The following is a 25,999-nucleotide window of genomic DNA, read 5'->3' on the forward strand; positions in this document are numbered from 1 at the left end:
GCGATGCATTTACAGGTGCCTGTTTGTGTGCAGACACACACAACCAACGCACACACAAACCGAGAGACTGCTGGCTGCTGCCCTGGAATTGGAGCATATCCTTGCCGACCAAGGGCTCACTCACACCGTCCCGCGCGGCCCAGCCGCTCTCTCACCTTGTGATCTGTGGCATATATACTCGGGTCAAGAGAACAGTTTAGAACGACCCGCGGGGAGGGGTGGAGGCAAAGACGATATACCAATAAGGGCCAGTAAACTAAGGAGAGCGATTAAGAATCCGGGAAGATCGCGAAATAAATGTAAGAAACGGGAAGTTTTGGCATTTCTGTGAGATCAGAGGCGAAAACAATAGCAGCAAAAATGCATGATCTAATCATAAGGTTCGGGATAAAACCTGAATACCTGTCTGGTAAATGTCCGTGACTGCTGATGTTCGCTAAAACACATTGTAACTCGCGGCACATAGTGGGTAATAAAACACAATTTAACAGCAAATTGGCCGAAAATCCCAACGCAATCAACAATAAAGCAATAATACTACGAAAAATAGCAATCATTGAGAACAGCAATGCGCTGTGTGGGTGACAAAAAATGACAACGCCCTGTACAGTCTTGCGCAAAAAAATAAACAAAAACAAACAATACCCTGAGCTGTAATCAATAACATCGTGCTCTTAAGAACGTGATTCTGTTGGAAACAAAAAACGAACGAATATGAATATATAAATACAAGGAAAGAAACTATTCTTTGGTGATGACGGAAACATGAAAGGGCACATAACTCACGTTGGTGCGGCCAGCACGCTTTTTTTGCGAGACCACTCATTTTTCTTTATTTAATTTTGATCTGTAAGTGTTGTGGACAGGAGTTCTATTGAAATGCGTGGTCTCAAAATGCTTATTACTGCTTTTTTTTAATTATTTAGTGGTTTTGAAAAAAATATAATTTGTAGATCCTATTTAAAGCTTTTTGAGGTTAATTCGGTATAACTGAAGAATCTGATAACGTTTTGTTCCTTTTTTTAAATTGTATTCAGCTCAGAAATTGCAGCATGTAGAAGCACACAATGTGGTCCGCTGAATCCTCGTAGGTTAGCCCTAAAATCGGGCAGATCTTACCCCCCACAAGTATCCCCAACAGAGCGGTGCGGGGAGGTGCCGGCATCGTTCGGCTGTCTTGCCAAGAACCCGCACTTCGAGAGGGATGAAATGCAGAACGTTTTTTCTAATTGATTGTAAGAGGCGTCTATCCTCCCAGTTAAAAGCGACCCCCCTTGTTCGGATTTTAAGAGGCTTTACATGATAGAGTGATACATGGCCCCATCGAAATATCTGGATCTATTTAAGCTCGTCAGTGTCAGTCGGAACCTTGGATCCATAGAGGGTGGAAGAGGGGTTTGGAGGCGCGGGAATTCGTTTCCTCTCATAATCGGTGTCACTGTTTCTTGTTTCTTCCTGCTTCGGCGTTTGTATCTCGATGCCTGTGAGTACATCAGTGCGTCGCAGACACATCCGGGTCATTTCAGTGTGGGTCTGGACCCTCGGGGTGCCCTGGAAGCACTGCAAGGCTCTCATACATTGCATCTACCTCGATGCTGTACTAGTAACTTGTGCACCAGTACCCTGTCATCCCAGTGCTTGTACAATCGCCCCAGGGCCATGGACCGGGGGTGTGGGGTTATCCGCATCGACTAGTCCTACTGTGCTTCTGTACAGTACCCCCTATATGGCCCCAGTAGTGTACACGCATCCGTGGCCACGCACCAGGAGTGCGGGTTTATCATCATCGACTAGTCCTACTGTACTACTGATCGGGCATCCCGGATATAGCCCCAGTAGTGTACACGCATCCGTGGCCACGCACCAGGAGTGCGGGGTTATCAGCATCGTCTACTGCTATGTATCCTATAGCCCAGCGTCCCAGTTCACGAGCATCCAACGGGCACGTACCGAGGGTCCAGTTTCATAGGGATCCCTCAGTGCCAGTATCACTGGTGTACCTGCATCCTAGAGTCTACAGGTACCCGTAGATCCATCATCCTACAGCCCCAGCACCGTAGAGTCCCGATGTTCAAGGATCCCATATAGCCTGTACTCAGTCCAGGTTAGTCAGCATCCTACAAGCCTAGCATGCTATAGTGCCAGAATCCTCGGCGTACCAATATACTGTAGCACCAGTACCCTAGGATCCCGCTCTACAAGTAACATATACCTGTAACCAGTGTGGTGTTCAACAGCATCTTATAACACCTGGATGATATAGTGCCAGTATCCCTGATGTACCAGTATCCCTGATATGCCAGTATCCCTGATGTGCCTGTATCTCGTAGTGCCAGTATCCCTGCTGTACCAATGCCACACAGTGCTAATATCCCTGATGTCAGTATCCCTGATGTACTAGTATCCCTGATGTAGCAATGTCACACAGTCCTAATATCCCTGATGTGCCAGTATCCCTGATGTGCCAGCATCCCTGCTGTACCAATGTCACACAGTCCTAATATCCCTGATGTGCCAGTATCCCTGATGTCAGTATCCCTGATGTACTAGTATCCCTGATGTACCAATGTCACACAGTCCTAATATCCCTGATGTGCCAGTATCCCTGATGTACCAGTATCCCTGATGTACCAATGTCACACAGTCCTAATATCCCTGATGTGCCAGTATCCCTGATGTTAGTATCCCTGATGTACTAGTATCCCTGATGTACCAATGTCACACAGTCCTAATATCCCTGATGTGCCAGTATCCCTGATGTGCCAGCATCCCTGCTGTACCAATGTCACACAGTCCTAATATCCCTGATGTGCCAGTATCCCTGATGTCAGTATCCCTGATGTACTAGTATCCCTGATGTACCAATGTCACACAGTCCTAATATCCCTGATGTGCCAGTATCCCTGATGTACCAGTATCCCTGATGTACCAATGTCACACAGTGCTAATATCCCTGATGTCAGTATCCCTGATGTGCCAGTATCCCTGCTGTACCAATGTCACACAGTCCTAATATCCCTGATGTGCCAGTATCCCTGATGTGCCAGTATCCCGGATGTGCCAGTATCCCTGATGTGCCAGTATCCCTGATGTGCCACTATCACGTAGTGCCAGTATCCCTGATGTGCCAGTATCCGGGATGTGCCAGTATCACGTAGTGCCAGTATCCCTGATGTACCAGTATCCCTGATGTACCAATGCCACACAGTGCTAATATCCCTGATGTCAGTATCCCTGATGTACTAGTATCCCTGATGTACCAATGTCACACAGTCCTAATATCCCTGATGTGCCAGTATCCCTGCTGTACCAATGTCACACAGTCCTAATATCCCTGATGTGCCAGTATCCCTGATGTACCAGTATCCCTGATGTACCAATGCCACACAGTACTAATATCCCTGATGTCAGTATCCCTGATGGGCCAGTATCCCTGCTGTACCAATGTCACACATTCCTAATATCCCTGATGTGCCAGTATCCCTGATGTACCAGTATCCCTGATGTACCAATGTCACACAGTCCTAATATCCCTGATGTGCCAGTATCCCTGATGTGCCAGTATCCCTGATGTGCCAGTATCCCTGATGTGCCACTATCCCTGATGTGCCAGTATCCCTGATGTGCCAGTATCCCTGATGTGCCAGCATCCCTGCTGTACCAATGTCACACAGTCCTAATATCCCTGATGTGCCAGTATCCCTGATGTCAGTATCCCTGATGTACTAGTATCCCTGATGTACCAATGTCACACAGTCCTAATATCCCTGATGTGCCAGTATCCCTGATGTACCAGTATCCCTGATGTACCAATGTCACACAGTCCTAATATCCCTGATGTGCCAGTATCCCTGATGTTAGTATCCCTGATGTACTAGTATCCCTGATGTACCAATGTCACACAGTCCTAATATCCCTGATGTGCCAGTATCCCTGATGTGCCAGCATCCCTGCTGTACCAATGTCACACAGTCCTAATATCCCTGATGTGCCAGTATCCCTGATGTCAGTATCCCTGATGTACTAGTATCCCTGATGTACCAATGTCACACAGTCCTAATATCCCTGATGTGCCAGTATCCCTGATGTACCAGTATCCCTGATGTACCAATGTCACACAGTGCTAATATCCCTGATGTTAGTATCCCTGATGTGCCAGTATCCCTGCTGTACCAATGTCACACAGTCCTAATATCCCTGATGTGCCAGTATCCCTGATGTGCCAGTATCCCGGATGTGCCAGTATCCCTGATGTGCCAGTATCCCTGATGTGCCACTATCACGTAGTGCCAGTATCCCTGATGTGCCAGTATCCCGGATGTGCCAGTATCACGTAGTGCCAGTATCCCTGATGTACCAGTATCCCTGATGTACCAATGCCACACAGTGCTAATATCCCTGATGTCAGTATCCCTGATGTACTAGTATCCCTGATGTACCAATGTCACACAGTCCTAATATCCCTGATGTGCCAGTATCCCTGCTGTACCAATGTCACACAGTCCTAATATCCCTGATGTGCCAGTATCCCTGATGTACCAGTATCCCTGATGTACCAATGCCACACAGTACTAATATCCCTGATGTCAGTATCCCTGATGGGCCAGTATCCCTGCTGTACCAATGTCACACAGTCCTAATATCCCTGATGTGCCAGTATCCCTGATGTACCAGTATCCCTGATGTACCAATGTCACACAGTCCTAATATCCCTGATGTGCCAGTATCCCTGATGTGCCAGTATCCCTGATGTGCCAGTATCCCTGATGTGCCACTATCCCTGATGTGCCAGTATCCCTGATGTGCCAGTATCCCTGATGTGCCAGTATCACGTAGTGCCAGTATCCCTGATGTACCAGTATCCCTGATGTACCAATGTCACACAGTGCTACTATCCCTGATGTGCCAGTATCCCTGATGTGCCAGTATCCCGGATGTGCCAGTATCACGTAGTGCCAGTATCCCTGATGTACCAGTATCCCTGATGTACCAATGTCACACAGTGCTACTATCTCTGATGTGCCAGTATCCCTGATGTGCCAGTATCCCTGATGTGCCAATGTCACACAGTGCTGATATCCCTGATGTGCCAGTATCCCTGATGTTCCAGTATCATGTAGTGCCAGTATCCTAGAACCCCGGTGTACAAGAATCTTATAGTGCCCAGTGTCACAGAAAACCGGTGTACAAGTACCCTACACCTGTACCCAGAGCCCTGTTTTAGCTCCATCCTGTAGTCTTGGTATGCTGTAATACCAGTGTCCCTGGAGCACAATTATCCTATAATACCAATATCTGCATCCCCAGGGTCCAAGAACGATATAGTCCAAGAATACCTTGCTTAGCACTATCTTGTAGCCAAGATATCCGTGTGTGTCATTATCGCTTTATCCCTGTTTGCCTCAGTGCCAGTACCCAGAGTTAGCATGTAGAACTTCCACATATAGCCTGTTCCCATAGTCCTGTTTTAGCTGCATCCTGTTGTTTTAGTATGCTATAATACCCGGTGTCCCTGGTGCACATTTTCCCTATAATCCCAGTATTCACCAGCCCTGGGATACAAGAACTATATAGCCCCAGTATATGTGCATAGCAGTACCTTGTAGCCCGATATCAGCTGTGTTTCAGTATCACTTGATCCTAATGTGCCACAGTGACAGTACTGAGAGTTAGCATGCACAAGTATCCTATAGGCCGGTATCCCAGAGTCATGGTGTACCAATATGGCAACATATTTGCTCAGAATATGGATGAAAAAAATGTAATCAATATTGTTTGAACAATCTTAACTTTATCGATAACGAGGCAACCCATAATGTGAATAATAATGTCAAAATAAGAATAATTAAATTAGTCAGTGTGTCCTAGTATTGTTTATTCCCCCTATAACTGATACTAGTGTACTGCTGTTTTCACAATAGCAGGACAACTAATTTCCTTGTTCGCACTGAACTTTCCAATTCCCATTGCTTGTATCTGTAATCACTCTTTTGTTTTCAATTCCTTTCCAGATCACGTTTTTCAATTAATTTCCTGAAGACGTTGGTGTCTTTTTCCATAAAGTTCTTTTTCTTAAGTATCCAATTCCATAACACTTAAAACAGACCCAACCAACGCGTTTCATCCTTAATAGGGTCTTCATCGGGGCAATTTGCTTTATCCTCCTCCTCAAAATTCTTCCTTTCTATTTATTTTCCGGTTATATAACTGGACTCCTTTTGAGCAGCCTCACGATGTGTGTATCCTAGTCCCATTAGATTGGAAAAAAGATCGATTGGATGGGACTAGGATACACACGCTGAGAGGAAGTATCCCACTGTGAAAGTATTGCCTAGTGCCACTGTCCCAGAGGTTCAGTGTCCAAGTAGTTTCTAGCCTCAGGGCAATGAGAATCCCAGTCTACCACTATGATGTATATATACTCATAATCCCAGAGTCTCCAGTGTAAATGTATGGAACAGTGCCAGTCCATTTGCACCAGTATTCTATGGACCTAGTGTATCAGTATCCTAGTCCCAGAATCCCAGCCTCCTGATGTAATAGTATCCCAATACACCAATATCCCACATCACCTGTATCCCAGACTTCTGATGTAATATACCCCAGTATACCGATATCCTACCTCACCGGTATCCCAGACTCCTGGTGTAATAGTATCCCAGTATACCAATATCCTACATTACCTTAGCCCAGTATACCAAAATCCCACATAACCAGTATCATGAGACGTCTGATGTAATAGTATCCCAGTATACCAATATCCTACATTACCAGTATCCTAGGCTCCTGGTGTACCAGTATACCAATATCCTACATTACCAGTATCCCAGACTCCTGGTGTACCAGTACCTGGGTATATTAATATCCTATATTACCAGAATCCCAGACTCCTGGTGTACCAGTACCCGGGTATATCAATATTCTATATTACCAGAATCCCAGACTCCTGGTGTACCAGTACCCGTGTATATCAATATCCTATATTACCAGAATCCCAGACTCCTGGTGTAACAGTATACCAGTATCGCACATCACCTGTATCCCAGACTCCAGATGTAATAGTATCCCTGCATGCCAATATCCCACATCACCATTATCCCAGACCCCTAGTATAATAGCATTCTAGTATACCAATATCCTACATCACCGGTGTCCCAGACTCCTGGTGTAATAGCATCCCAGTATACCAATATCCTATATTACCGGTATCCCAGACTCCAGATGTAATAGTATCCCTGCATGCCAATATCCCACATCACCAGTATCCCAGACCCCTAGTATAATAGCATTCCAGTATACCAATATCCTACATTACCGGTGTCTCAGACCCCTGGTGTAATAGTATCCCAATGTACCAATATCCTACATCACCGGTGTCACAGACTCCTGGTGTAATAGTATCCCATTATACCAATATCCTACATCACCGATGTCCCAGACTCCTGGTGTAATAGTATCCCAGTATACGAATATCCTACATTACCATATCCCAGTATACCAATACCCCACATCACCTTTATCCCAGATGTAATAGTATCCCAGTATTCCAATATCCTACATCACCGGTGTCCCAGACTCCAGGTGTAATAGTATCCCAGTATACTAATATCCTACATTACCATATCCGAGTATACCAATACCCCACATCACCTTTATCCCAGATGCCAGATGTAATAGTATCCCAGTATTCCAATATCCTACATCACCGGTGTCCCAGACTCCAGGTGTAATAGTATCCCAGTATACCAATATCACCAGTATCCCAGACTCCTAGTATAATAGCATTCTAGTATACCAATATCCTACATCACCGGTGTCCCAGACCCATGGTGTAATAGCATCCCAGTATACCAATATCCTATATTACCGGTATCCCAGACTACTGGTGTAATAGTGTCCCAGTATACCATATCCTACATTACCATATCCCAGTATACCAATATCCCACATCACCGGTATACCAGATGCCAGATGTAATAGTATCCCAGTATACCAATATCCTTCATCACCGGTGTCCTAGACTCCTGGTGTAATAGTATCCCAGTATATGAATATCCTACATTACCATATCCCTGATCACCAGTATCTCAGACCCCTAGTATAATAACATTCCAGTATACCGATATCCTACATCACCGGTGTCCCAGACTCCTGGTGTAATAGTTTCCCAGTATCCCAATATTCTACATCACCTATATCCCAGACTCCTGGTATAATAGATGTACGGTGAACCTGATGATGAAGCATGTCACTACTAAGGGGGTGTGTGGGTTATTTAACAAAAGAATTGTTTCCTTCGTCGTGCATGAACGGTTGACGCCACAAGAGTTTAGTGCGGAGCATGCAATTTACTGGTTGGGATACCTCAAGTGACTAGTATTTGATTTGGGAGGACGTATCCACATCCGGCATACCTCTCTACCCTTTCGGCCTAGGTGAAGGGTTCTTCTACCTTAGCCATAGTACAGTGTAATAGTATCCCAGTATACCAATATCTTACTTCACCGGTGTCCCAGACTCCTGGTGTAATAGTGTCCCAGTACCACCGGTGTCCCAGACTCCTGGTGTAATAGTGTCCCAGTATCACGGGTGTGCCAGACTCCTGGTGTAATAGTGTTCCAGTATACCAATATCCCACATTACCATATCCCAATATACCAATATCTTACATCACTGGTGTCCCCGACTCCTGGTGTAATAGTATGCCAGTACCACCGGTGTCCCCGACTCCTGGTGTAATAGTATGCCAGTACCACCGGTGTCCCCGACTCCTGGTGTAATAGTATCCAGTATACCAATATCCTATATTACCGGTATCCCAGAGTCCGGCTCATCACCCACCTGTAGACCTACTATCCTTGTGTACTAGTCTCCCAGCTTTCTAGGGCCTTAACGTACCAATAGTCCATTGTACTACAGTGCATGTCATTACGAGCCCTAGTGCATCAGTGTCCTAAAGTATCAGCTTTCCCGTGTAGTGGTAGTGTACGGATACCAGTATTCAGGGAACCAGTGTCCCGGTATCTCACCCTCCCACTGTGCCAGTGTTAGCCCGCAGTCACATGTGCTGGAGTCCACGTGCCTAAGGATGTCAGGGTACCTGGACCTCCAATTGCTAGTGTGACCGTATCCTCGTTCGTCAGCGTTCTAGTGTATCCTCATTGGAAGGTCCTAGTGTTTTATTGTACTTGTACTCAGTGTTCTAGGGTCTCAGTGCTCCAGACTCCCAGGGTACCTGGACCCTTGCATATGAAGTGTGCGTGTCCCAGGGTATCAGTGCCTACATGCACATGTACACCAGTGTATTATTCTGCAAGGTAACTCGTGTCACCGTCCACTGAGCTCAGGTAAATCACTTTCCAGATATCCCAGGGTGAAGTCAGAGTCCTACTATTGCTGTGTATCGAGGTACTGATGTGACTGGACCCCGTCGTACCTGCCTACCAGTGTCCCGTCTACCAGTACTTTATTGTACTGGTGCCCGAGTGTATCAGTGACAGTAGTCTAGTCTCCTGCCATACCAGTATAATTGTGTACCTACATCCTACTGTACTGCTGTCCCATCGTACCAGTGTTCTAGTGGGATAATGTCCTGTTAGACCAGCCTTTTGGGTACCGGAATCCCGTTACTAGTGGGCTAATATCCATTGTACCAGTGTTCTTGAGCACTACTAACCTATTATACCGTCACCACAATGTGCATTCAGCACTGCAGTGTGCTAGTATCTTACTGTTCTATCGTTTGAGTACCAGAATCCTACGGTACTTGTGGCCAATATCCTAAGGTAGCAGTACCCAAGTATTCTAGTGAGCTGGGATCGTGTTGTGCCAGCAGCCATGTGCACCAGTATCCTATTGGGGCAGTGTCACAGTGTGCCACTATTCCGTCTCCCAGCATCCTAATATGCCAGTATCATTGTGCATCTGTATAGTATTGTCACACGGTCGCCCTATCAACGCCCCAGATGACCAGCGTCAGATCCCGAGGGGTTCCAGTGCACAAGTGATCTCGGTCCCGTTGCACCGACGCCTCAGTGCACCACCAGCGTGCCATTATTTTCTCTCACACATAATCCAGAGCCCAGGCATGGTATGTGTTGGTCGTGGGGCAGCTAGTCCAGTGCACTAGTGCGCCAGCATCCCTGTGCACACGACGACACGTGTTTACAGTGCCAGCATCCTGGAGTCTCGCAATGCTTGTATCCGGATATCCAATGACTCCGGTCTACCTGCATCCCATCGTAAGAGCGCCCCACGATCCCCGCGCCATAATGCACGAGTCTCGGTGCGCACGCGCGCTTGTGCCCTCTGCTCCACTGCACCCGTATATTACAGTGCACCAATCCACCAGTGCTCAACCATCCCCACAACTAGTGCGCCAGCGATGCAGAATACTCTGGTCCTAACGTATCCCTATCCGAGTCCACACGTTTTAAGGCCGAGAGTAGTGTCTCAGCATCCCGGAGTGCCAGCGTCCCCTCCATGGTGCACCTGTGCACAGTGTCCACGTGAACCGCGCCCCTAGAGCCCCCTGCCCCCAGTCCACTATTATCCAATGCCTTCGTCACCCAGTATCCATGTGTACCAGAGTCCCCTTTCCCCAGTGATGCTCTGACTCGCATTGTGCCTGAAAGCCCTCTGGCCCCCGAGTACCAGAGCCCTCATGTCAGTGTCCCCGTGACCTGGTATCCAGGTGTACCAGAGTGCCCTAACCCCAGTGACCCTATGACAGTCCGAAAGCCCTCGTGAGTCGTGACCCTGTGTTCTAGAGCCCCCTCATGTCAGTGTGCACGTGTCTCGTTGCCCGTGTACCACAGTGCCCTCGTCCCTGTTCCCCACGGCCCGTGGTCAGTGGGTGGTAGCTCCATGATGCCGTTGTCCTTCAGGCGGAGGGGTCAGCTCGGCCTCTGGAATGGTACCACGGAGCCCGGATCTGGGAAGGGAGCTTCTGTGGCGCGAGGGCTGGAGACCCTCTCGGGCGGTGGGCCCGTGCTTGGAGGCAGTGTGGTGCTGGGGCCTGCGTCTGCCTAGTCCCTGTCTGTCCTGGGCCCTGCACCCACTCACCCTCCCTTTTGTTCTCGGTAGCGCCCCTCTTAAGTATGGTCCTCCTTCTCTCGCCCCTTCCTCCCACCCCCTCTGTGCCTCACACACCACCGTCCACCCCAGCCAGCCCCCCCCCCCCCCCCACAGAAGGAGTGTGAAGAAAAGGCCTTACGTGGTAGCGGCAGTGCCAGCAGGTCCGGGAGCCCCTTGACAGGGCCTTCAATGGCCAGAGACGAGCTCTGCATCATCTCGTGGAATTCAGGAACACAATATAGATGTATATTGAAATATATTGTGTCAATTAAAAAAAAAATCTCAGTCAAAAAAACAAGGTATCCAGCTGTGGATGAGGTCCTGCACGGTCCAGCTGTTGGGGGGGGGCTTGCTCGGTCCAGATGTGGAGGGCCCCCGCTGCTGGCTGGTCCTGCCCCAAAGGAAGAAGAGGGCTGCAGCTCTCACAGCTGGAGGCTCAGCACTGAGGGCAGCTTTGATTCATTCACACTGCAGGGCGGCAGTGACGTCACCGCCCGCAGGGAGGGCCCCAACCCCCGGCCAATCCCTGCCCTCAGTGGGACGGGGAGCCCAGGCAGGTAGTGCATCGAGGGGGCGTGGTCAGGGCTGGTCACGCCCCTGGCACGCAGCATCCCTTTAAATGCAGCACCAGCAGCAGGTGCCTTTCTCCTCTCCCCTCGGACTTCCACCCTCGGCCGCGTGCCCCCAGATCTCCCGACGCTCACCCCCACCTGCTCTGTCCTTCCTTGCTCCATTTCTCTTTCGTCCTTTCCTCCTGTAGCCACTCGTGCTGGTCCATCCCTTTCCGTCTCACTCACACGGACGTTGGAGCACAGCCCACTCCTCTTGAGTGAGATGTTATCCTGGTCCTGCGTTCCCAGTTGGTGACAGGGCCCTCATTCTCACTGTACCCCTGCACGGGTTCTCTCCACTCACGCTGCCCCCACCCCCTTCTCTGTTTTGCTTCGTTTCTTCTTGCTTTCATCTCCATTCCCGTGTCCGCTATTTTTCCGTCGTTTCTCTTTATTTTTCTGAAGTTTCTTTTTTCCTTCTGTCACCTTTTTCAATCTTTAGTTCGTGTTCTTTCCCGCTTAACATCTTTCTTTCCTTCCTTCCATCTTTTTTACCTTCATCTCTCTTTCCTGTTTTGTAATTTCTTCGGGCATTTTTTGGGGTCTTCTCTAGCTTTGTTTCATTTGTTCCTCTTTCTCTTTTTTTCTTTCTTTCTTCTCGCACTCCATTTCTCTGAATGTCATTATTTATTTGTTCCCACCTCTTTTCCTCCCTTCTTATTTACTTTCTCTTTCTCAATTTGTTTTTCTTTATATCTCTCCCCTTTATTCCGGGTTCTTTCTTTTTTCGAACGTTTTAATTATTGTTTTGTTGATTTCTCTCCTTTCAATGCCATAGGTCATTTGTTTCATACCTACTGTTAGGAAAGGGAGGGGGCACACACATTCATTCATATTCTCTCTCTCTCTCTCTCTCTCTCTCTCTCTCTCTCTCCATGTCTGCTCTGAGAGACTGATATTACTCCTTTCTATGGTCTCTCTAGTTTAATTCTCCTTGTTTAAGTCTGTTGTATCTCCTCTGATCCTGCTACAGTTCCCTTCATGTGTGTTCTCAGACTCTAATATTGTCTCGCTCTCGCCTTTTCGTCCTCTCAGTCTCACACTGCTCTCAGTACTGGTAATTTATCGTTTTCCAGCTTCTTTCCTTTTTTATACTGCCACATCCCCCTCCTCGTGAAGTCGCGCAGAGCTCTACGTGCTAATATTTCGTTTCTAGCCTTTCTCTTACTCTTCTCACGCAGACGTAGCCTTTTTTTCTTTACCTTGCTTTCCTTCCTTCTGGTTATTTCTTGCGCGCCGTCAGGTTTTGCTCCCCCTCCTCGCTTCCACAATGATGCTGAGAGCTAGTGCGGCCTCCCCAGGGGAGCCACTGCCCCTGGACGGAAGAAAATGAAGTTACTAATTTCCTCTGCGAGTTCTGTCATTGTGACAGCGGCCTCTCCTCACCGGCCCCTCCCGCCGTGCTGTCAGCCTCGACTCTGCTCCAAGCCCCACTCTCAGTCATGTCTGTGTCTTTCACTTCACTGTCAGCCCCCTTCATGCCCTCTTTCTTTGTCTCCGACGCTATCTCCCAGCCCCTCTAACTCGGACACTCTGTGCCTCAGACTTCATCTCTTAGTCACTCTGTCTCTGACACTCTCTGCCTTAGACTTTATCTCCCAGTCCCCCTCTCCTTCCCCGTCTGTCTCTGACACTCTGTGCCTCAGACTTCATCTCTTAATCACTCTGTCTCTGACACTCTCTGCCTTAGACTTTATCTCCCAGTCCCCCTCTCCTTCCCAGTCTGTCTCTGACACTTTGTGCCTCAGACTGTATCTCCCAGTCCCTCTGTGTCTGACACTCTGTACCTTAGAATTTATCTCCCAGTCCCTCTGTCTCTGACACTCTGTGTCTCACTCTTCATCTCCCAGTCTATCTGTCTCTGACACTCTGTGCCTCACTCTTCATCTCCCAGTCTATCTGTCTCTGACACTGTGCCTCACTCTTCATCTCCCAGTCCCTCTCTCTTCCCCAGACTGTCTCTGACACACTGTGCCTCAGACTTTATCCCCCAGTCCATCTGTCTCTGACACTCTGTGCCTCAGACTTCATCTGCAGTCCCTCTCTCTTCCCCAGACTGTTTCTGACACTCTGTGCCTCACTCTTCATCTCCCAGTCTATCTGTCTCTGACACTTTGTGCCTCAGACGTTATCTCCTAGTCCCTCTCTCTTCCCCAGTCTGTCTCCGACACTCTGTGCCTCAGACTTCATCTCCCAGTCCCTCTCTCTTCCCCATACTGTTTCTTACACTCTGTACCTCAGACTTTATCTCACAATCCCTCTGTCTCCGACACTCTGTCCCTCAGACTGTATCTCCCAGTCCCTCTGTTTGTGACACTCTGGCCCTCAGACTTTATCTCCCAGTCCCTCTGTCTGTGACACTCTGTGCCTGACTTCATCTCCCAGTCCATCTGTCTCTGACACTCTGTGCCTCAGACGTCATCTGACAGCCTCTCTCTCTTCCCCAGTCTGTCTCTGACACTCTGTGCCTCAGACTTCATCTCCCAGTCCCTCTGTCTCCCCCAGTCTGTCTCTGACACTCTGTGCCTAAGTCTTTATTGCTCAGCCCCTCTGTCTTCCCATAGTCTATCTCTGACACTCTGTGTCTCAGACTTCCTGTCTCTTTTCTCCCAGTGTCTCACACTCTGTACTTCAGTGCGCGCACTCCATTTTTTCAGACAGGCTCTTTGCCTCAGACTCTTTACCTCCTTTTCTCTCGTTTTCTGCCCACAGTGTCTCAGACTCTGTGTACCTCAGACTCGTTCCCCAGCCTCTTGCGTTCTGTCTGTTTCAGACTCTCTGCCGCAGGCGCTCCTCGTCTCTCCAACTCTTTATCCATGGCCTGTCTCTCGCTCTTTGCCCAGTCTGTTTCAGACTCTCTGTGCCTCAGACGTCCTCCATCGCTCAGACTCTCTCTCCAAGTCGCAGTTTATATTTTCACCTACCTTGCCTCAGACTATCTGTAACAGGCGCTTCTCATCTCTCAGACTGTCTCTCTCGCTCCTTGCCCTGTCGCTGTTGGACTCTGCTCCTCAGACTGTCTCTCTCTCTCCCCTCTCTCTCTCTCCTCTCTCTCTCTCTCTCTCCCCTCTCTCCCCTCTCTCTCTCCCGTCTCTCCCTCTCCAGGTCCCAATGTATATCTTCATCTAGCTTGTCTCAGACTCTCTCTGTCGCAGGCGCTCCTCATCTCTCAGACTCTCCATCCCCGGCCTGTCTCTCACTCTCGGCGCCTTAGACTTTCTCCATATCCCAGACACTCTCTCACACTCTTTCCCTCGTCCCCCAGTCCGTCTCAGATTCTGCGTGCCGCAGACATCAGTACGCAGGCTCTCTCTATTTCTCAGACACTCTGTGGCCTCAGACTCTTTATCTGTTTCTCTCTGTCCACAGTGTCTCCGAGTCTCTTTGTGACTCAGACGTTCCTCCTCTCCCAGACTCCGTCCCTCTCTCTCTCTTTCCCAGCCTCCTTCAGCATCTCTCTTGTCACAGACTCTCCTCTTGTCTCCAAAAACCACCGGCTCGCTGCCTCTCTTTGTACCCCCAGGTCATGCCTCTCTTTACCCCTGAGACGCCTGTGTTCCTCCAGTCTCTCTGGAACTCGCTCTCTCTCTCTCTGTCCTAAACGCTCTCAAGCTCTCTGTGACCCCCCCCCCCTCACCACCACCCATTGTCTCTCTCGCTCTGTCTCCCCCGCCCTCCCTCTCTGTGTGTGCGCCCCCCTGTTTCCTCTCTGACCCCCTTCTCTCCCATTGACCCCTTTTCAGTACCCCCCCCCCCCTTTTCTGACTCGCATTTCTCCGACTGGTCCTTTGCCCTATAGGTCTGTCTATGACCCTTACTCACAGCGTTTCTGCATTTTCTCACTATGGCTGTCATCCCTTCAACACACACACACACGCTTTTATTGTGAGCTCTCTGTCTCCCTTCAGCTCAATGTCTTTCCCCTTCAGCTCAATGTCTTTCCCCTTCTTTCTCTCTCTTTCCTGTACTCGCGACCCCTTTCTCCCGCTCCCTCACACACACTCTTTCTGACGCTCTCTGTCTCGCGCCTTCATGCTCTCTCTCTTTTTCTGGCGCTCCACTCCCCCTTCGGGATCTTTCTTGCTCTCTGCTGCTTCACTTTCTCTCTCTCTCTCTCTCTCGTTGCAAAGCAAAGCCACTGAGCAGCTCCTCACTTTCTCCTGAGCAGGGCCTCACCCGGAAGTATTTTAAGAACTATGGGCCCGAGTCACAAGGATTTTGCCGTCACTTACTTTTGTAGCACTCCAGGCATTCTCCCAGAATCCCCTCTTAATCCAGGGGTACCACAAGAGTAACTCCACTTCCTCATAGCAACATCTTTGTGACTGGGCCCAGTGTCTGTGTGGTAACCCTCTCCATGGTGCTGAACATGCGATTCATCACTCCAGTCTAGCTCAAAACGTGTCAATAAACAACAGCCTTAGTCTTGCTTTCATATGGTCACATCAAGCTACTTCTCATCAGTACAGCAACCACGAGTTAAAACGCAATTCGGTAGGGATCTACACGTATATCTAACATTGCTGTAAGCAGGCAATAGTTTTTTCTAGAGCTTCACCCCAGACAGTATTTGTATAAAAGAAAGTGCAGTATACCTATTAACGAACAAAGATGCCTTCATGTAGCGCGCACATTATCGCAGCACTGCCTGACGACGTAGTCCTAGCGTTTCGTGTAGTTATCTCATCTCACAAGGCCAAACCTCTACGTCTATTAGCCTAGAGCCAAAGTTGCTCAGCAGTAGCACATGTGCAAAGCATTCACAAAACGGAGAATCAAAAGAGTTTAAAACCATCATGAAATAATTAAAAAACTCAAGAGGCTAAAATGCATAAGGACAGCCTATGTATGCCCCAGTGTCCTCGACCTTTGTCTACCCGCACATCTGCCGTGGACCCGCTCCTCCCCAGCTCCAGGTAACATTGGGGGGAGAGAAGGGGGCTACCCCAGAAGGCCACAGTTGCTTGTTATTCTTTCAGGGTTATTGCCGACTGGCTGCATCTTGCTGGAAGTCAAAAGCGCCCACCTCTCCCATATCCTTTTCGTGTTTAGTTTCTTGGCGTACCTCTACAGCCCACTTTGAGACGTTTCTCAGGAAATTGGATCTCTTGTCTGCTCCATTACCGGGGCCCCGTTGGCTGTCCGTATACACGAGCCGGGGCCATGCAGGACTGGCTGCCGCTCTGCTGACGACGAATACTCCCAAGAATAGGACCCCAAGATCATTCTCGTTCTTTATAGCTCATCTCTTTTGTACCCGTGATACATGCTCAGTGACCTTTCAGGTTTCAAAGTTTAAATTGAACTTGGATCTGGCTGTACAAATTGTGGACGCCTCCCCTCACTGCCCATTGGACAACCCGCTCCCGCCTCCCAGCTGACCCTCCCTCCCGGCTCCTTATTTAAGGGGACAGTAGCGGGCTGGTCAGTGTGACCCCTGTGCCCCCACAGCCGGTCGCTCCTCTCCACTGCTCTGCCTACCTGTCGCTGCCTGGCACCTGCCCACCCTGTTACTACCGCCTGACGCCACTTACCTGGTTTCACGCCGCCGCCGCTGCCGCCTCCTGCCTGCTGCCTGCTGCTTCTCAGGTTCCGCCTGTCGCTTTCCTGCCGCTGCTGCCCCTCCTCGCCCGCTGACCTCCGACACTGCCCCGGTCACTTCAGCTCCGTTTTTCCCGCCGTTTCCGCCGCCACTGACCCGCTCTCCTCCTTCCTGCTCCCGCCTCCGCCTGCAGTCCCGCCTCCCCTCACTGCCCATTGGACAACCCGCTCCCAGCTGACCCTCCCTCCCGGCTCCTTATTTATGACGCCCCCTCAGCGACCGCGCAGCGGACGCGCGCAGCGGGAGCGCCGATTGAGCGCCGAAGGTGCGCCACAGGTAAGCCCGTCTGCGCCCGTCCGCGCCTGGACCGCGCCCAGCGCCAGACCCCCTGGCCCCCCCGCAGGACCTACGACTTCGCTACGCTCATCGCACTCAAAACCGCCCGAGCCCCCGGATGCTACTGAGCGTCCCCGTGACGCACCCATGGATCCTTCGTCTGCCGATCCTGCAACTTCTCCTGCCTCCAAACAAGCACCACGCCCACCAAGACGGACAACAGCAACCACCTCAAGTGCATCCTGATCAACACCCGCTCCGTCCACAGACATGCCGTGGAACTCTGGAACCTCCTCGACACCGCATCTCCAGACGTCGCCTTCCTCACGGAAACCTGGATGAACGACTCCTCAGCCCCCGACATCGCCATAGCCATCCCGGACGGCTACAAGATCATCAGGAGGGATCGCAACAACCAGACCGGAGGGGGCATCGCCATCGCTCACAAAAGCACCATTCGCATCTCGACTGACTCCACCGACGCATTCAACACCGCCGAATACCTGCACTTCCAGATCCACACCGACCCCAAGACTACCCTCAGAGGCACCCTCATCTACAGACCCCCGGGACCACGCGCACAGTTCTGCGAAGACATCACGGACTTCATTAGCCCTCACGCCCTCCCCTCCGCCGACTACATCCTCCTCGGGGACCTCAACTTCCACCTGGAGAACAACAACGACCGCAACACGACCACCCTGCTGGACAACCTCGCCAACCTCTGACTCCAGCAACTGGTCAACACCCCCACCCACTATGCCGGCCACAAGCTCGACCCCCTCTTCTCATCCAGCAAGCACGTCACCTTCAGCCACTGCACCGGACTCCACTGGACTGACCACAGCTGCGTCCACTTCAGCTTCAAGAAGAACACGGTCCACCACCACCCGAAGCAGGTTCCCCACAGAAACTGGAGCAAGATCACCGTCGACCAGCTCACCACCTCCCTCAGCCAGAACCCACCGGTCAGGACAACGGACCCTAACACAGCAGCCTTCGACCTCACGCAATGGCTGACCTCCTGTGCCAACGACCTCGCCCCACTGAAGAACCCACTCACCAGGCCCAGAAGCAAGAAGGCCCCCTGGTTCTCCGACGAACTCAAGGACTCCAAGAAGGCCTGCCGCACCCTCGAGAAGGCCTGGCTCCTCGACAAGACCACCGACAACATGACCGCCCTCAAACTCGCCACCCGCAGACATCACCAGCTCATCCGCACCACCAAGAAGAAATCTTTGAAGGAATGACTGGACAAGAACGCCCATGACAGCAAGGAGCTCTTCAACATCGTCAAGGAGTTCTCCAACCCCAGCACCGGCAACAATGACATCACTCCCTCGCAGGACCTCTGAGACTCCCTCGCCTCGTACTTCCACCGCAAGATCGCCGACATCCACAACAGTTTCGGCGCTCCACCCCCGCACCCATCGACCGAACCTACGCACCGCGCCGCTATCCTCCAGACATGGACCAAAGTGACCCCCGAAGACACGACACGCATGATGAACACCATCCACTCCGGATCTCCGACCGACCAATGCCCCCGCCATGTCTTCAACAAGGCCGCCTCTACCATCGCACCCCACCTCCGAGACATCATCAACGCCTCCTTCGACACAGCCACCTTCCCGGAGAGCTGGAAGCACGCCGAGCTCAGCGCACTACTGAAAAAACCAACAGCGGACCCGACCGACCTCAAGAACTTCCGCTCAATCTCGCTCCTTCCATTCCCTGCCAAAGTCATCGAGAAGGTCGTCAACAAGCAGCTGGCCGCCTTCCTCGAGACGAACGGATCCCTCGACCCATCGCAATCCGGATTCAGAGCCAACCACAGCACCGAGACCGCCCTCATCGCAGCCACCGACGACATCCGAGCCCTGCTCGACAAAGGTGAAACAGCGGCACTCATCCTCCTTGACCTCTCCGCAGCATTTGACACTGTCTGCCACCGCACCCTAGTCCAACGCCTCAACGACACCGGCATCCAGGGGATTGCTCTGGAATGGATCATCTCATACCTCTCCGGCAGAACACAGAGAGTACGCCTCCCTCCGTTCCGCTCTGAGGCCACCGAAGTCATCTGCGGCGTCCCGCAAGGATCGTCGCTCAGCCCCACTCTCTTCAACATCTACATGAAACCCCTCGCTGCCATTGCACGCCAACACAACCTCAACATCATTTCCTACGCCGATGACACCCAGCTGATTCTCTCCCTCACCAGAGACCCCGACACCGCCAAAGCCGACCTACACGAAGGGATGAAAGATGTCGCCGAATGGATGAACATCAGCCGCCTGAAGTTGAACACGGACAAGACAGAAGTCCTCATCCTGGGACCGTCGCCCTCCGCATGGGACGACTCCCGGTGGCCCCCGGCCCTGGGCACCGCACCCAAGCCAACGGACCACGCACGCAACTTGGGCGTCATCCTGGACTCCTCCCTATCGATGACCAGACAAGTCAACGCCGTCTCCTCATCTTGCTTCCACAACTTCGCATGCTCCGCAAGATCTTCAGATGGATCCCGACCGAGACCAGGAAGACTGTCACCCAGGCCTTCGTCACCAGCAGACTAGACTACGGAAACACCCTCTACGCCGGTACAACAGCCAAGCTTCAGAAAGACTTCAGCGTATCCAGAACGCCTCCGCCCGTCTCATCCTGGACGCCCCCCGACGCAGCCACATCTCGAGCCACCTGAGAGACCTGCACTGGCTCCCTGTCAACAAGAGGATCACGTTCAGACTCCTCACCCACGCACACAAATCCCTCCACGACCTGGGCCCAAGGTACCTCAACGACCGCCTGACCTTCTACACGCCCACCCGACAGCTACGATCCGCGAACCTCGCCCTCGCCGTCGTCCCTCGCATCCAGAGAGCCACTGCCGGAGGAAGATCCTTCTCCTACCTGGTGGCCAAGACATGGAACTCCCTGCCCGTCCACCTGCGGCTGACCCAGGACCACCTCGCCTTCAGGAAACAGCTCAAGACCTGGCTGTTCGAGCAGTAGCAGACCCCCTCCCCCAAGCGCCTTGAGACCCTTCCGGGTGAGTAGTGCGCGATATAAATTCCATGATTGATTGATTGATTGGTAGATATATTTTTTTAGGCTAGACTCGGATGCCCTTGTGTCCTAAAGGACCAGGGCCCAGGTTTACCAGGGCTTGCGTTGCCAACGTGTCACTTCACGTAACGTAAGGCAATGCAAGCCCCAAAGTCAGATTTACTGGGCCACGCAAAGCCACCTTGCGTGGCTTACTAAATCTAGGGAAACGCGATGCAGAGCAAGTCACTGCCTTGCGTTACTCAGAGTTGGGAAGACGTTCCATGGGTGGAGTGTGGGTGTTCACATGCAGCCATCCATGGATTTTAGAACATTCTCAGATTTGCTAAGAATAGTAGGCTGGGAAAATGTCAAAATGCTTGCCCAACAGTGGCTTAAATATGAGAAACATGTTTATTTCGCCTCGTTATTTCCTATTTCTATGTGCTATTCTATGTTCTATTCTGCGGCACACATACAAAGAAGAAAATGCCTCTGAGGATTGCTTTTTGCTGGAAGGTATCTCTTCGTGCACTAAAACAATCCTGCCAGTAACGCAGGCACCCATGTACCATGACACAATTTTCCCTGCATTGGTGCTAGGCTCCACTCAGTGTGACAGCTCAGGGAGAGAGCAAGAATGTGTCATAGCTCAGTAGATATGGTGCATTCCTGCTCTATCCCCGTCACTCAGAACAGCGAAGTACAACAAGTTGTCTTGCTGCATTGCATAACATTTTAGTTTATCTGGACCCAGGTGTACGACTCTTGGGCCTGGGCCAGCTGGTTGGATCCAATAACTTAGTTGTCCTATATTGTTTGTCCACAGGTCTATACATCATTTTGAATGTTCGAGTAGTGTAATATTCTGAACAATTACTGAGAAGTAATACTTCCCAGTCTAGGACCTGGCAATACAAGTTCAAAAGCATGACCTCCCTTCCTGGGAGACCTTGATTTTCTACTGGCTTGAACTGATACCATTTGTGATTGGGGCCTGTTGGGTCCACGGTTCTTCCAAGGTGTTTTCTTTCCTTACTCTTATGTTCTCTCTGTAATACTCTACCTTGGTGGAATTGGTGAATTAGGTCAGTTGGTTGAATGCTTATTTTGGGACAGTAAAGTCCTCCACATGGTAATGGATGTGCATCTCTGTCCTGAGGGCCCCAACTGTACTGACATCTGGATCCCTTATGCAGATTTATGTTGTCATAGGCAAACATTGATTGTGTGTGTGCGCCATGACATAGGCCTGTCTCACAGATTGTTGTCCTTTTGGACAGGGAGCGGTGCCCAAAGTGCTACCCTCATAGAAGATGATGGCTACTGCCTTCACCAGACATTAAGCAGCATGGTAGTGGCAGCATAACACAAAGTGATTAGTAGGAGTGAACAGGTCTTTTTTAACCTGTGTCACAGGAGGGAGGAGTACAGGCTCACTCAGATAAAGTTATGCTGCTGTGTGCTTAAGTCACCCCTGACCTCCATCGGTTTTGTGTGTAGTGCTGCTCAGCACATGAGTGGAGTATCTGCACTGGGTGTATGTGTGCCTAGGAAGGGTACAATACAGGGATAATGCAGTACTGTGCAGTGCATGCATGCTGAATGCATGTGCTGGATGTATGTGGCACTATGAGTGGTACAGTAGAAGAAGGATACAGTGCTGTGCAGTGCATGCATGTTAATGTATATACTGGATGTACGGGTGCCCATGAGTGTTGCCGTACATGTAGGATACAGTGTTGTGCAATGTGTGTAGGTTGTATGCATTCAATGAGTGTATGTGTGCCTGTTAATGGTACAATACATGGAAGGCCTTGGGTTCCATTTCGGGAGACCCAGGCCTGCATGGTGAAACATGGAATGGAGGTAGAGTAATTCCACTAGACATATTTGTGAATAGCTACAGTCCTGTAAGCTGTGTGGGACACACACTGAAAAGGGGAGAGCCAGGCTTCTCCTGTACACACAAAAAGGTACAAGGAAGGAGCAGGGCACATCTCAAGAAGGATATGGGGCTGATAAGAGAATCATAAAGAGGAGGACTGGGGCCCTGGGCTAAACGTTTGATACACATATCAGTTGTCGCTAACATCCAGTTGTGAGCTCAAGTCACTCCCATGGATTGTGTTGTGGGGCTGTCAGCTTTGAAGCCACTCCTGCTGTGACATACTGCTTTCAAGAGAAATTGAGGGCAGAGGAGTGGGTTCCTCAAAAGATTCAGAGCCCCAACATCAAAGAATCTGACTTTAAATCACATTTGGTGTCTGGAAATTGACTATGAGAAGGGGAGCTTGAGACCCCAAAAATTGCAATAAGCCAACCTGCCAGATGGGCTGTGTGGGGGAGGGGCTGGGGAAGATCTTTCTTTCTGTGACCAGGACTGGGAGCCAAGGCCTGTAATCTCTCTGCTGGGTGAGAGGCCACCAGGGAATCCAAAACCACTTGCCCTGGAGGCTGTAGCACCAGTGCCTGCCTGCTTGTCAAAACCAATTTGCCATGTGAGAAAGAAGAGAGCAATAGATTAATGGGCAAGAAACATGTTGACCTTCTCTACAAGCGCATAAACTTCACATCCTTAGAGTGGAGATACGCGCCTTGTTTTACTTTTAACTAGGGTAGGGGCCACGTTCATTAAAATTATCTTGAGTGGACCACCTCCCCTATTTTACTCCACTTCCCTACACATCACTATCACCTACACTGATCTAGGGCCCTCACATGCACTTCACCCACTGGCATATGGAATAAAGATCTCCGACAAGAAAGCCCCATCTCGGGTGCCGATCGGGTATTGCAGCGCCGACCCGATAAGAAGCAGACCCGATGATGAAGCAAGACACCTAGCTGGCTGGGTGTGTGAGGGTCTTTTTCCGATAGGAGAAGTTCCTTCTCCCCACTTCTGTGACTCCACACCGACGTGCGGAGCCCATAAAAAAGCACACTATCTCCTGCTTTTTACATTAGGAACTGCATACCACTTTTGTAGAGCATTGGAGGGAGCAAGGTCCAATGGAGAGCCCTGTTTAGTGGACTCTTTTTGCCAGGTGACAGCTGCTGCACTCATCAGGCCGTTGCCAATGTGCAGGACGAAGTCGGGGACTCTCGTATTTCAGAAACGGGCCACTGTGAATTGAGCCATGTGCATCGCTTCACGGATCGGGCCGAAGCCCGTGCATAGTGAGGAGCTGTGGACACATATACCAGGAGAGGCCGCTGCGAGAAGATTGTGGTGCTGACGGCCGTAGCTCGTGTTCAGTGGTGAGTCCCAACCCCATATGCCCGGAGGGGCCTTCACCAAGGACTTCGCTGTGCTGGAGGGGCCACGTCTGAGGACTTTGCTGTGCAGAACAGTCGAAGCCCGTGTACAGAGAGGATACAGTGACACTGTATCAGTGGCGGCTCCGATGGATAAGGCGGAGGAGCATCACCCCACTGCTTCTAAGCAGTGTGACGAAAGGAAAAATAAAATTATAATAACTTGTTATGATCATTTTATTGTTTCCAGCTTCTTTGCGGGCGGGCGGGGCTACTCTGCTCTCCGAGCAGGACAGGGCAGGAGTGGTTTGCCAAGTGTGCATGAATGGTTAGCCGGCCCTCTAGGGGCAGCCAAACATTAATGTACACTTTGCAATTCCTCCACGCAGGCTGCAATACAGCCTACACGGAGAACATGAAACACAGCACTCAGGCTTTTTCCTCTTTCTATGTGTGCTGCAGAATGCAGCATACTTAGAAAGATGAAACAATGAGGAGAAATAAAGATATTTATCTGTGTTACGCCTCACCTGTGGTTGCTTAAGATTTTGGCACGTTCCCAGGTTTACAAGTCTTTGTAAATCTGGGAATGCGTCAAAATACATGGGAGTTTCGTGGGGACGCCCACTGCAACGCTGATGGAATGCCTCTCTCTGGCACAGTAAGGCAACGTAGCGATTTGCACTGCGTTGCCTTATTTGAGATTGGTGTCATGCATGTACCACTTTGCATGGTGCAAACGTGATGCAAGCCTCTCATAAATATGCCACAAAGTATTCAGGTGCGGGTAAGACTGATTTCGGGCCAATCTGCCCCACGGAAACTTGCTTGCTAGTTAATGCTCCTGCACTGTTGACTTTAAAATAGAGTCAGAGCGGTCTCTTGAGACTCAGACTACCAGTGTGCCTTGCCCTCGATTTGGCTATGGGGAATGGGTAATAACCAGTATCTCTAGGAGCGAGGAGCGATGAGGTAATGGGACTCAGCTCGCCACCCAAAGACACACTAGAGCCCTGACCTCAGGGGGACTGTGTAGTAGTTTGTGAATGTCATATTTTTCCTTTCTGTTCATTGCAGTAGAAATAAAATACTTCTGTCTTTTCATAAAAGTGTGTATTTGGCTGGATAATAATGAGTTGCAGCTGCTGCATGCATTTTGAGTTGTGAGCCTGTGTTCGCTCCCCAGAATCCACACCTGCATGCAGAGGGAGGCATGGACTGCTTGCACCACACAATTCCTGAGAGTCAAGTGCTAAAGGGGTACTTGGCCCAGTTGCTCAGGATTCATAGTAGATCGGGCACGGGCTTGTCAGGATAAAAAGTCCTCAACTCCCACGGTTGTGCCCAGTGGCTCCAGCTTGCCCCATGGTCCTCTGAAAAGGGTTCTGATAGCGTGCTGCACAAGTTGGTGTGATAACATATTGACTGCTAAAGTAATTTAAATGTGAGTATTCACTGTATCTATCACAATGCAGTGCAGCATGTGAGTGTGCAAACCACACCTGTTGCAATGTCTGTGTCGGGCATGCCATTAAAAAGCTTTTGAAACCCACCCCTGACTCGTCCCCGCTGGGTCATTTACCTAACACCTGTTGACTTGGGATTCCATTACTTGCAGTGCTATTCACACAGATTTTAGGCTGCAAGGAGCTAGTGGTAAATATGCACTTGTTTCTCTCCTTCCTTTGTCTTACCTATGTAGTACATGGCTGTGGAGGTTTGCTGCGATTTCGGGAATGCAATTCCTGTCGCAGCTTCAGAGGCATTAACACAACATTGTTAATCATAATTCTCCCAAAAATGGAAGAGTATTCTGATTTAAATCACAGACGGGGTGTCTCTTTTTGGTTCTTGCTTTTTAGTGTGACACACTATGTGTTGAATGTGGGCAATTATCTAAATTCCCATTCCTTTCTTCTTATGCCTATCTTTCACGATTTTTAGAGTTGGTTTTTATTCTTGACCATTCTTTTTTATATGTGATTGGCATTGCACCTTGCACTTTAATGAAACTGTTTTCTAACAGAGTTGTGTGCTGCTATATTTATTAAACGATTAGGCTATGTATTCTTTTATTTTATCTATCTGTTCGCAGATCTGTTTATTTTAAAACGTCACATCTGCTGCT

At 50.0% G+C, this 25,999-nt stretch overlaps 1 protein-coding gene across 1 annotated transcript in view; it reads right to left on the reverse strand.

Moving 5' to 3' along the window:
• The window catches only part of LHX4 (LIM homeobox 4), a 180,468-nt gene extending 169,006 nt beyond the window's left edge, over positions 1-11,462 (reverse strand). Inside the window, exon 1 of the mRNA XM_085601767.1 lies at positions 11,216-11,462. Coding sequence (XP_085457893.1) covers positions 11,216-11,291 — 76 coding nt within the window. The 5' untranslated portion in view covers positions 11,292-11,462. The remainder of the gene's footprint in view (positions 1-11,215) is intronic.
• Positions 11,463-25,999: the final 14,537 nt, after the last annotated feature.

The sequence above is a fragment of the Triturus cristatus genome, chromosome 4_2, assembly GCF_964204655.1.
Source record: "Triturus cristatus chromosome 4_2, aTriCri1.1, whole genome shotgun sequence".
NCBI classification, from domain to species: domain Eukaryota; kingdom Metazoa; phylum Chordata; class Amphibia; order Caudata; family Salamandridae; genus Triturus; species Triturus cristatus.